Raw genomic sequence first — 11,560 nt, forward strand, 5'->3', positions numbered from 1 at the left:
ACAATTAATAATCAGCGCAAAAACATTTATTGTGCTGAAATATCTGTTGTTGAAAGTTAAATTAAGGTTTAAAGGTCAACATGCTTTGCGCATATTTTATGAGAGTAGGAACTGTAAGGGGATAAAAGCGTGTAATTGTCTGAATATAAATATCAGACGCTTCAAAACCGCCTTTAACAGGATAAAGAAATGACATTAAGCCCTATTCGGAATCCATGAGTTTTATCACTGAGGTGAGAAGTATATTTATTTTTTACAGATGTCCATATGAGAAACAATTACCGTCCGAATCGGGCTATGACGTGACTGTGGTCAAGTGAACGTGTGTTCCTGCAGAACATTACTCTTACCTATTGGTTACCGCTGAGTTTGTGATTTTATTCGTCTTTATCATCTTTATTACTTAAATTTTTAATGCAGAGATTTAAACTAAATTCACTATATACAATGCTTAACAAATTTATTAAAACAAATTTATGTAAGGTTTTTAACAAATTATGGTTTGTGCCACTGCTGCTCTAAACTAACAGTACTGGTGATTACCAAAATCATTTTTTAGCTTTCTGTATTGGTTAGACCTCCAATATGTGTAAGCTCTTTAGTACCAGTAGTAGGCTATTTCTAATGCTATAATATAATTATTGCTGTTATCTATGAAAGAAAGGCAGAGAGCTTTATAGTGTTTTTTTTTCAGATACCCAATTACAGTAAAAAAAGTACAAAAACAATGCCAGCAAGAATGCAAGTTGTTATGAAGGGCATAGGAGGCCTTTTTTATGTGAATAAATACTATTTAGTTGTTTAAGTTTATTTGCCCATTAAATGACAATAACATTTTTTTATTAAAATTTTTTTTTTGACAGATTCCTAAAATGTGTTTTCTCTTTATTATGGCAGGTCTAATAAATTGTTAAGCACTATGTTTTCATAGCATTCAGTTGACACGTTTGTTTGAAGGACATTAGGCAGAATGTGGAATAATGTGTTTTTTGTCAATAAAATAAAAAAAGAATTAAATGAAAAAAGATTAATCGGGGGAAAAAATAAAATAATAATAATAATAAATAATCGAACAACTAATCGATTATCAAAATAATCGTTAGTTGCAGCCCTACATATTTTAATGATATTTTGATTGTGTAATCTTATCCCAACCGTAACCTCTATTCTTAAGAGTTCTAGCAGAGAGATTTTAAGCAAAGTCCAAAAGAAACCGGCACTCCCACAATGCAGCTGGTACCTGTAGAGATTTGGGCTCCACCAGTCTGCCACTCTTAGTGCTGCCAGCGCCCATGGTGATGACCGTGGATAAAGATGACCGACGAATGCGAGCTGAAGATGGTCTGGATGATGAGCGACTGTCTGTCATATGCAAAAATAGAAACTATCTTCATTACAACAGCTGCATCACTTAGAAATCCAAAAAAGAAAATGAACAATGAACTGCACACTTTAAAACAATGTTTAAAATTGAACACCCGAAAGCAAAAGCAAATTATCACTAGTTCTGCACTTACTCATAATAATGACAAATGGCTGCCTTAATCAAAAGGTTTTAAAAGCTCCTCCCTATGCAAACCCTCTATTGAGTTCACATTATGGCACAAATCCAAATGATTTTTCATCACACATGAGGGGAGATCAATAGCTTAATCATTACTTACTATATAATAGACTGCAGTGTGAGGAATGGAAACAGAATTGTGTGTTTGTTTGCTTCTTTGTACACCCAAACGTGAAATCCATTCTGTAAAGCAGAGCTGATTGAACCCGACCTGACTTGTACTGTCAAATTTTAAAGGAACGGTTCATCCAAAAGAAAAAAAAAAAACCTTGAAAATGTACTCACCCTCAGGCCATCCAACATGTAGATAAGTACATCACTTGCTCACCAGTGGATCCTCTGCAGTGAATGGGTGCCGTCAGAACGAGAGTCCAAACAGCTGATAATAACAGTCCATCAATTAACGTCTTGTGAAGTGAAAAGCATTTTTTAACTCCAAACAATTACTTCCTGCTAAAACACAAATCCTTAATATTGCTTTCTCCAGTGAAAAGGTTAATCAGTTCCTTAATCAATTGAGGAATATGCACAGATCAAGCACTGCTTACAAATAAAAACAGTCCAAAACAGTTCTAAACAAACATGTTGGTGGATTTTGATGTGACAGGAAAACGGGATGGACATTTTTTTATTATGGCCAGGAGTGAATGTTTAAAGTTAAAACGCCTTAATGATGGATTCTCACTTCACAAGACTTTAACTCAGTGATCCTCAAATCTGGCTCGCGAGATCCACTTTCCTGCAGAGTTTAGCTCTACCCTAATCAAACACACCTGAGTTTGCTAATCAATGTCTTCAGGATCATTAGAAAATCACAGGTAGGTTTGTTTGATTATAGGGTTGGAGCTAAACTCTGCAGGAAAGTGGATCTCGCGAGCCAGATTTGAGGATCACTGCTTTAACTGATGGACTGAAGTCGTGAATTATTGTGATGCTTTTATCACCTGCTTGAACTCTAATTCTGACGGCACCCATTCACTGCAGAGGATCCACTGGTGGTGAGCAAGTGATGTAATGCTAAATTTCTTCAAATCTGTTCTGCTGAAGAAACAAACTCTACATCTTGAATGACCTGAGGGTTGAGCAAATTTTCCTTTTAAGACCAAAAAACCTAAACCCTAAATTCCTCACTCCAAGTAAAGAGAGTGAAGGCAAAAGCATTCTGTAGCATTATAAATTACTAATATATTACACTATAATATATTGTGCTTTTATGTTTTGTGCTTGTGTGCAGACCCGGTATCATACCTTTCCTCTGTGTGGTTTCCAGCTCTGTTCTGGGTTGTGTCTCTGAAGCTGGAAGCTCAGGTTGGGACTCTGAGCTCTGTGGGGAGTTGTCCAACTGGTTGCCAAAGTTCTGCCTCTTCAGTTTGGCATCAGCCTCAAGCTTCTTCAGTGCTGCGGTCTGACACTGCTCTGCAGTAGACTCGAGAAGCCTGCAGAACTAAACAGCAGGCTGGCTAATTCAACTCACCTATTTTATACTATAATTTGTCAATTGTCATTACAAACCACCCTTTTTCAACCAAATGCTTGGAGATCATACCTCTGCATAGTCTAACTTCCCATCTTTGTTGACATCTGCTAAGGAAAAGATTTCATCCACTTCCTTAGGTGACATTTTTTCACCAGACTAAAACAAACAAATCAAAATACAAACGTGAAATGATTATAAAAGCAGGCAAACATTGTTGTAAAGAGCGAATGGAACAAATTTAACACTTACTGAAGTAAGGATTCTGCTGAGCTCTTCGTGTGAGATATATCCATCACAACTGACATCAAATTTCTTGAAAATTCTCATAAGCTGGTCTGGTTCTGCTGGTTTTTCTTTCTTAAGTATTTCACAAAAGTCATCAAAATTCAGCTTCTTGGTTCCTGGGGGCCAATATTTGTCTAAAGCTTTCTGTGATGGATTTCTACCTGCTTTCTGAAGAACTGAGAGACAAACCAGCAAAGATGGACAATCATTGTATACATTGACTATTAAGCTAGTGATAATATTTTGCACTGACATTGGCTAAATAGCAAATATCTATGAAGATATATTGAATCCCTTTCACTAATGTACTGATGTTGATTATACTATATTATTTGAATGTGCATTATCTACAACGTGTTGTTCCTGAATTATGAACTAAGTAACTAATTATGAATTAGTTATAAAGTGTTACCCATTTATTGATATTATCAATAATATCTAGCCTTTATATTATGACCAACGTGCAGGTATAAAGATGTTGAGTTGAATTATGCTCACCCGTGCACAACTGATCTTTAGAAGTCATATTAACCAGGCTGGATCTGAACACAGACAGATAAGCAGCCCTGCACTTCATATAAAACCTCTCTTCCTCTGAGCGCTGCATTACGAAAATATATTAAATATGCAAGCGAAATATCAAAGCATGTTGTGATAAGAGCAGTAAGCTAGAGAGGCAAGTCTGTGGGCTATTTTATGGTTGGTGGTGTTGTTCACTATCGAGTCTGATTGCCATGGCTGCCGTGTGTAAACAAACCCGGTGCGCAGTTAAAATGAGATAACGGGAAACAACTGCTTTCAGTGCTCCTCATACAATATTTGTTAATTAGATGTGTGTGTGTGTGTGTGTGTGTGTGTGATATAATCGCGGCAGCCAACTCCATCTTTACTCTAACAACATTTTAACTCATACTTTATGAAATTTCTAGGGTAAAATAGAGTTTAACACTGTCAAATACTTTATCAAGTATATAGAATCACAGATAAATGTTTCCGGGGGACTAAATTACTGCCGCACCGCGCCAAACTACAAAACCGCCTGTCAACTCCACCACAAGAAAAATATAAATATTTAAAATGCCGTAAGTGTACTTACGATACTATAATTTACTATATTTACTATAACTATAAGATACTATAATTTCAACGATATATGTTTGTGTTCATGTTATATTTACGAAAAATTTGCTAGAAGTACTCTTATGCTGTTCAACATTACTGCCAAAATACGTTACGCCGTTATACTGAATAATAGGTACCATAGTACTACTTCATTAAATACCATGTAACTAACATTTTACCTGTTCAAGGTCCCCCACGTGAGACAAATACTAAGAAATATTTAATACTTCAATGTCACACCCTGGATTTAAGTCTTAATGAATTTGGGGTTTTACAGTAACGTTACTAGTATCATAACTCACAGATAAACCTAATATAGCTAGTTCAAGAATTGTCACACGTAATATTAATATCATCTAGCAATCGCTATATTCTAATAAAGCTATTGAACTTGAAAGTGTACAAGTGTAATTGGAATTAAAAACACACATCTAATGTACAATGTAATCATGTATGAAAGTAAATACATACATAAAGTACTGAATATCTGTTTGGTGTCTTTTTGTAGATTCACATATGCTGGTATGGATATCATCCACATAAATTAGCAAACCCAAAACTGTTAAAGCATTAATTACAAAAATGACAATTAACTGCTGATAATGATGTTAATCTTTTGACTCCTCTAATAAACTCTCATTTTCTATACAGCGTGAAGAGAGCCCTTCAGTTACAAGACAAAGAAAACGTGAGTTCATTAAATCATGAACACATCGTCAGGCATCTCTACCATTTATTTCAGAACAGAAATGGCTTTTTCACATTCCTTGAATGTTTATTATTTCAGCCCATTTTAAAGTGACATCAGAACCATGTCAGTAACCATAATTTAAAGACTTTGTTATTAAAAGTAAAATAACAAAGAAATCTATACCAATGCTTCAAATGAATCTATTTTAGAGCCCAGCTAAGAGGCGAGCACCAAACAGAGACTATTCCCCTATGACTGGAACCCAAATGAGTCCCACAACAAAACCTGCAGGTACTAAAACCCACAGACTAGCTACTGTATTTTCTTAGACCTATAAAACTTATATTCTGCCCCCCAGGAGTTTTCATTTTTGATTTTTTCATTGTGAACAGTGTAAGATGTGTGTGTTCTTTTCGCTTTCGGTAATCACCATAAACAATCCCCTGCTCATGTCATGTTGTTGCCTAAATCCTGTACAGTTGGGGTCTCTTGTAATCTAGTGATATTGCATTTAGATTAGCTGTCTTCATAGCCATTAATAATATCTTTGCTCATGCTGATTTGATAAATTGCTGACATTTAGTGCTTCATCAGCAGGTAATTCCAGAGCAGGTGGGAAGAAAGCGAATCCCCCTCAAACAAAAGAGCCCATGACAGATGCTGAGAGGTAAGGATGTAGAAATGTCCTTTTAAACATGTTGATGATTCCTGTCATTTTAGTAATAATATTTGAGATTATTCAAATAAAAAAGTACAATTGAAAAAAGAAAAGAGGATAAAAAGACATGCTTCATTTTTAATAATGTTATTGCTTAGCTGTTGGCCCATGCATGGTTTAATTTTTTTATTCTGTTGTTGACTTACTATATTACACTTTTTACTCGATATTTTACATAAACCAGAGTGCCATTAAGGTCTATTTTTACGAAGCTACTAACATTGGTATAACTGGAGCAGTGGAACAGACAGAAATTTCTCCTCATTACTGGATATTTCCTTTGTCCCACTTGGCTGATAGCCATTATGACTGATCAGAATTTAATGACAGGACATGGAGGGAGTTTCATCACCAGCCAAAAGCCTCGTTGATTTACATAGCACTAAAAATAGTTGGATAAGGAGAGTTTAAGAAAAGACCTATTTCCTTTCCAACGCATACTAACACAGAGCTCCGTGTGATCCATCAAGACAAGCATTAGTTTTGAATTTTATAGTGCAGTCATTTAAGAGGAAGCTAGTTAAATATATATAAAAACATCAATAAAGAGAGCGAGCTTATGATTCATTTAAGAAAGTATTCATTTGGGGAGTCAAACCCAAGAGAATTTCTCGTGCAAAATGTAGAAGAGATCTTGAGTGTGATTGGACGACGGTCCTTGTGTAAGATTTTGCCAACCTTTTAATATGTCTTCCAATATTTTTAAACATGTATTAAAAATAAATGAATATCTTAGTCAGCTTGTCTTCTCACAGACTTAGTAAGGATATTGAATACGAACTCGGAATTCAGTGTCCTTATCGAGCAAATTTCCTGCAAGAGAATTAATTAGATTATTTCAAGCACACATTCAGCCCCCAGCAAAGCTGCACTTGTGATTCAATCGCACAATGCTGATTTGTTGCAACTCAATGGTTGGATTGTGATGAAGTTCAGCATGTTTTTAAGATAAGGTCGCTTGAAATTGTTTTAATTAGTCACACTCGAGGACCTCTGCGTATATGTTGTTTGTAGCTCGACACCAAAGGAATGTCACGATCTTGATCACATGGTGGAGCATGAAATTTATCAATGTAGAGAACAACAACAACAACAGTAAAAGGGTGTTTTCACATTTACGTCCCTAGAAAGAGAATCAACCCTTTTAAGACATTATAACATACACTGACAATAAACAAATGATGTATAAAAAAGCCATTATGAAAAATTATACAAATTATGTAAAAATTATGCCATTATGTAGAGTTTGGTCCAGATTTGACTAATTTGATGCTTTAGCTATTCTTTTCAAGAAATCAGTACTTTTATACAGCAAGGGTGCATTAAATCAATCAAGTGACAGTTTAGATATTTATAATGTTGCAAAAGATTTCTCTTTCAAATTTCTCTTCAACAAAGGATACTGAAAAAAGTATCACGGTTTGCACTAAAATTATAATGATAATAATTAGAAATCAGAGAATCAGCATATTAAATTGATTTATAAAGGATCATGTGACACTGAAGACTGGAGTAATGGCTACTGAAAATTAAGGTTTACCATCACAAGAATAAATTGCATTTTAAAATACAGTATATATTATATTATATTATATATCAACATAATGTATCAACATTTTAATTTAGATTTTTTTTTCTGTCATTTGTGTTATGAAAGGCCTTTTTCTGGCTTTTTCTGTGTTGGAATTGTGAATTAGATTGGTGTGACGAAATCAAATTACTTGTCTCCAGGAAAAGATTGTGAAAACATTTTCACAGAAATGCAGCTAAATACGGATCGTTTCAGTAAGCAGACTTCAGTTATCAAACTGAGCATCAGAGTATGTCCTGTACAAATAATGTGTTTCGTTCCAGTGAGGTTTTTCTCATTACATTTTAGTAGGGTTTGAAGTCAAAGCTTGAAATTACCTCAAGTTCCCTAATTTGTGTTCATAAGGTTATTGGATATTTTTCTACATTCACAACTGGCCCAGAACTATTTTTGCAGCAGCATTATTAAGCTTTAAATAAATGATACTTCGACAAACCATATGTACTGTAAGTAGTTGAAGATGTTGTATTTGAAGCTCTCTTGGGACACCATTAGGTCCTGGCACAGATCACTAATACCCTGGATTTCATAGAGACACATCATTGCTATTAGAGTTCTCAAACAGACAGTGTCACTTGAGCCATACAGGAGCTGGTGCGGATGACACATGACGGCGAGGATATGACACTACTCGTGTAAAAGCAAGCTGAGCACCAGGCACAGCTGAGAAAATCCACAAGGATATTTTAACTTTGACAGGCAAACCGCTGAATCCATGTCCCTAACGGAAGCCCCTTCATCTAATGGCTTCCCAAAACATAACTTTGGGCGAAAGGGCAACTGGCAAGCAAGATGTTTATGGCGAAACTGATAAAAGTTTTTCCCAAGCATTCAAGAGAGGCCATCCCTCCTAAACAATCAGATCGGCTGTAAATTTTCTGGCTCATTCAGGCATTACCAAGTCCCGAGCTTCACGCTACATGTTGCTGATGAGCGCAAAATGGGAAAAGACAAGAGTGCAATAATTCTGAGGCAGGTTTGTCGCCTGGACCGAGGGTATTGATTATTTCTGTGTGGCGAGAGATTTGGAAAATTCAATTAAAGGAGCTGAGCAAAGGATTCATAAATCGGCCCCTGCCTCCACCTCTTCTACGCCCATACGGAGACATTGTTATGTTCTAAATCAATGTTGCACTTCACAATATATTTTCTTTGGAGCATGAAAATAAATAACATTTAAACAGTTCTGCTTACCGCTGAAACAAATTTTATCTTCACCAAAGCCTTCTCCGTCTTCGCGCAGCAGCCTCCCGTGCGCATCAGCAGATGTAGTAACGTATTTTTATGGCAAGTTTTCCATAAGAAAATCCTATATAATATGAATTTTGCGATGACAAAATGAGAAGGAAGGGGACGGATCAGCAGTATAAAAATTGATCAGGCCGCAGATGGGGTAGAGCCATGGGAGATTTGTAAGACAGCCTTAATAGACTGCATTAAAAATTCCTTAAAATGTAATAAAACAAATAGGTTTTTGGTTCTTGGCCGGGACGGGGTCACAGACCCTGCTAATATCACATCAATCCTGGGCTGCTGAAGGATAAATGGGGTCTGTTTGGGGAACATTTTAGTCTTTTTGATGGAAAACACCAGCACAATTAAAGGGCTGCTGTATATTAGAGGGCTTTGGGTGGGGAGGGTAGAGTTGAGCAACTCTCAGCATGTGTTTTGCTCTCTGTTTTGTTCACACACGCGTCCCACAGGAGTATGAGATGCATTTAGTCAGTGCATTTCAGATCATTTGCATTTAGATCATCTAGCAGCTCTGGCAGCTGCAGCAGTCTACAAAATCTATGAGTGATGGATGGATTTACCTGATAAGTTACATGTGCACGTGTCTCATTCGTGTATTCACAAAATGATCTTAAGCTAGATAAAGTGTGTGGTGATCTATCTATGTTGCTTTCACAGGGATGAAACAGACTGGCAGCTCTTATGAATTTCTGAAGGCAATCTTAAGGTATGTCCCCCACTCCCCTACCTGGGTTTGTATTGTACTCATTGTAACTTCAAAAGCTTGTCACATTACAGAGATTCATGTAATTCTACAGTAATTAGTAGTGGTTTTATACAGTAAGGTGGGCTGTTTTGACCCTGCACACCCTAGCAACAGCTTAGCAACTACCCAGAATCCTTTGGTAACATGCTAGCACACCTTACCAATCACATAGCAATATACGTGCAACCATTGTGGCAGAGAATTCATCAAATCATCTTCATAATACATAAAAATATCATGACATCAGAAAGTTATTTCTAGTTAAATTATGATTAATTTAACAGCAACTTAATTTTACAAGTTTGATCATTTCGGAGTAATTTCACAGAACTGCTTAATAGGATAATTTCATGCATATATAAACAAAAACAAATTATACTTTTATACAGCAAGGATACATTAGACTGATCAAAAGTGACAGTGAAGACATTTATAATATTACAGAATATTTCTATATAAAATAAATGCTGTTCTTTTGAACATTTGTATTCATCAAAGAATCCTGAAAAAAAGTATAATCTTTTAATCTTGATAATAATAATAATACATGTTTCTTAAACATTAAATCAGCATACTATAATGATTTCTGCAGGATAATGTGATATTGAAGACTGGAGTAATGGATGCTAAAAATGTAGCTTTTCCATCACAGGAATAAATTACATTTTAAAATATTAAAATAGAAAACAGTAAATTGTAATTTTAAGTTGTAAGAATATTTCACAATATTACAGTTTTTTAAATACATGCATTTTTGGTGAACATAAAAGATTTTTACTGACCCCAAACTTTTGCACTGCAGTGTAATTCTATCAGTCCAATTAATCTCAGTCTTAAATATTAATTTAATAGACATACCCCCGGTTTCACAGACAAGGCTTAAGCCTAGTCCTAGACTAAAATGTAAATCTGAGCTGTTTCAACTGAAAGAAACTTGCACTGACTGATCTTAAAACATTTCAGTGCCTTTGTTTTGTCGTAAGATGCACACCAGTAATGCTTTTTTCTAAGGCATGTTTATAAAAATTACTTAAATGTCCTAATTGAACTATAGCCTAATGCTGGCTTAGGCCTAAGCCCTGTCTATGAAACCGGGCCTCAAAGTTTGAGGATGCTTTAAAAATGTCATAAATTAATTTTTATCAATTAACTTTAACTAAATTAAATCAATATTTGGTGTGCCCATCCTTTGCATTTAAAACAAGGTGCAGGTACAGTTGCACAGTTTTTCAGGTAGCTTTGCACAAAAGTTTGTTGAAGCATCTTGGAGACATTGCCACAGTTCTTCTGGATTTAGTCTCAGTTTTTGTCTGATTCTTCGTCATTCCACACAGTGAAAATACTAGTGGCCAAAGACTTTTGTACAGTAGTGTGTATATATACTTATATATATATATATATATATATCACTATTGAAATTTATTTAAGATAGGTCTGGAAGTAACAATTCCATAATATTTCCAGGTTTTCTTAAACATTTGATAATAAGAAAAATACGAATCAAAGTACTGAACTCATTTATTTATTTAATCAACCATAAAATATACAGGAATCTCTGGTTGCGAGTAGGGGGCAGCAGTGGCATTCGACTGCACCAATCACTCTCCTTTCCCCCAGGAAAGGAAACAGACACCTGCTGACCCCCTCTCAGCCAGGAAGCTGTATTGAACAGATTTCCAGTTTCAATCATTCCAAAATCAAAGCTTGAAAAGAGACAAACAGGTTTCTGACAAGCCATCACACAAGGATCAAGTGGTTTCATTTGCTAAATCAAAGCGAGGCATACATGCCCAAAAAAAAGTCATGTTAATAAGAGCCAGAAAAAATATAATATATATTTATATTCATATATCAACATACAAAGAGATCAAATGCTGTTCTACCATTGGTTTACAGTGTTCCTCATTCTGGAGCAAAGCATGCTGGGAGCCGTTTGCTTCTTCATTTTCAGTGCTTTTCACAGACGTAGTGTTGAACTTCTTGTGCATCATTGATTTGTTCTTTCGAGCTGCCCCTTCCCTCCATGCAGTAATTTATGAAGGCACAAAATGATGATGAAATATGGAAAGTAAAAATAAATACCATAGATAAAAAGAATAATTTATCCTAAAAC

The 11,560-nt window shown here is 35.5% G+C and overlaps 1 protein-coding gene and 1 long non-coding RNA gene across 4 annotated transcripts in view; one reads left to right on the forward strand and one right to left on the reverse strand.

Moving 5' to 3' along the window:
- The window catches only part of LOC107731637 (EF-hand calcium-binding domain-containing protein 7-like), a 14,339-nt gene extending 10,235 nt beyond the window's left edge, over positions 1–4,104 (reverse strand). For both annotated transcript variants that reach the window (XM_016542777.1, XM_016542776.1), the window contains exons 1-5: positions 3,825–4,104; positions 3,291–3,502; positions 3,111–3,197; positions 2,813–3,008; positions 1,241–1,362 (exon numbers count right to left, since the gene is read on the reverse strand). In XM_016542777.1, coding sequence (XP_016398263.1) covers positions 1,241–1,362; positions 2,813–3,008; positions 3,111–3,197; positions 3,291–3,502; positions 3,825–3,933 — 726 coding nt within the window. In that variant the 5' untranslated portion in view covers positions 3,934–4,104. The remainder of the gene's footprint in view (positions 1–1,240; positions 1,363–2,812; positions 3,009–3,110; positions 3,198–3,290; positions 3,503–3,824) is intronic.
- Positions 4,105–4,221: 117 nt separating this feature from the next.
- LOC107731640 (uncharacterized) lies at positions 4,222–5,799 on the forward strand. Of its 2 annotated transcripts, XR_001638791.1 has the most exons (5): positions 4,222–4,408; positions 5,100–5,136; positions 5,236–5,262; positions 5,349–5,430; positions 5,734–5,799. It is a non-coding gene; the product is annotated as an uncharacterized LOC107731640 (long non-coding RNA). The 2 variants fall into 2 exon arrangements; XR_001638790.1 differs by lacking the exon at positions 5,236–5,262 and having other exon boundaries at positions 4,224–4,408.
- Positions 5,800–11,560: the final 5,761 nt, after the last annotated feature.

Source organism: Sinocyclocheilus rhinocerous, unplaced genomic scaffold (genome assembly GCF_001515625.1).
Source record: "Sinocyclocheilus rhinocerous isolate Xijiao unplaced genomic scaffold, SAMN03320098_v1.1 scaffold1180, whole genome shotgun sequence".
NCBI classification, from domain to species: Eukaryota; Metazoa; Chordata; class Actinopteri; order Cypriniformes; family Cyprinidae; genus Sinocyclocheilus; species Sinocyclocheilus rhinocerous.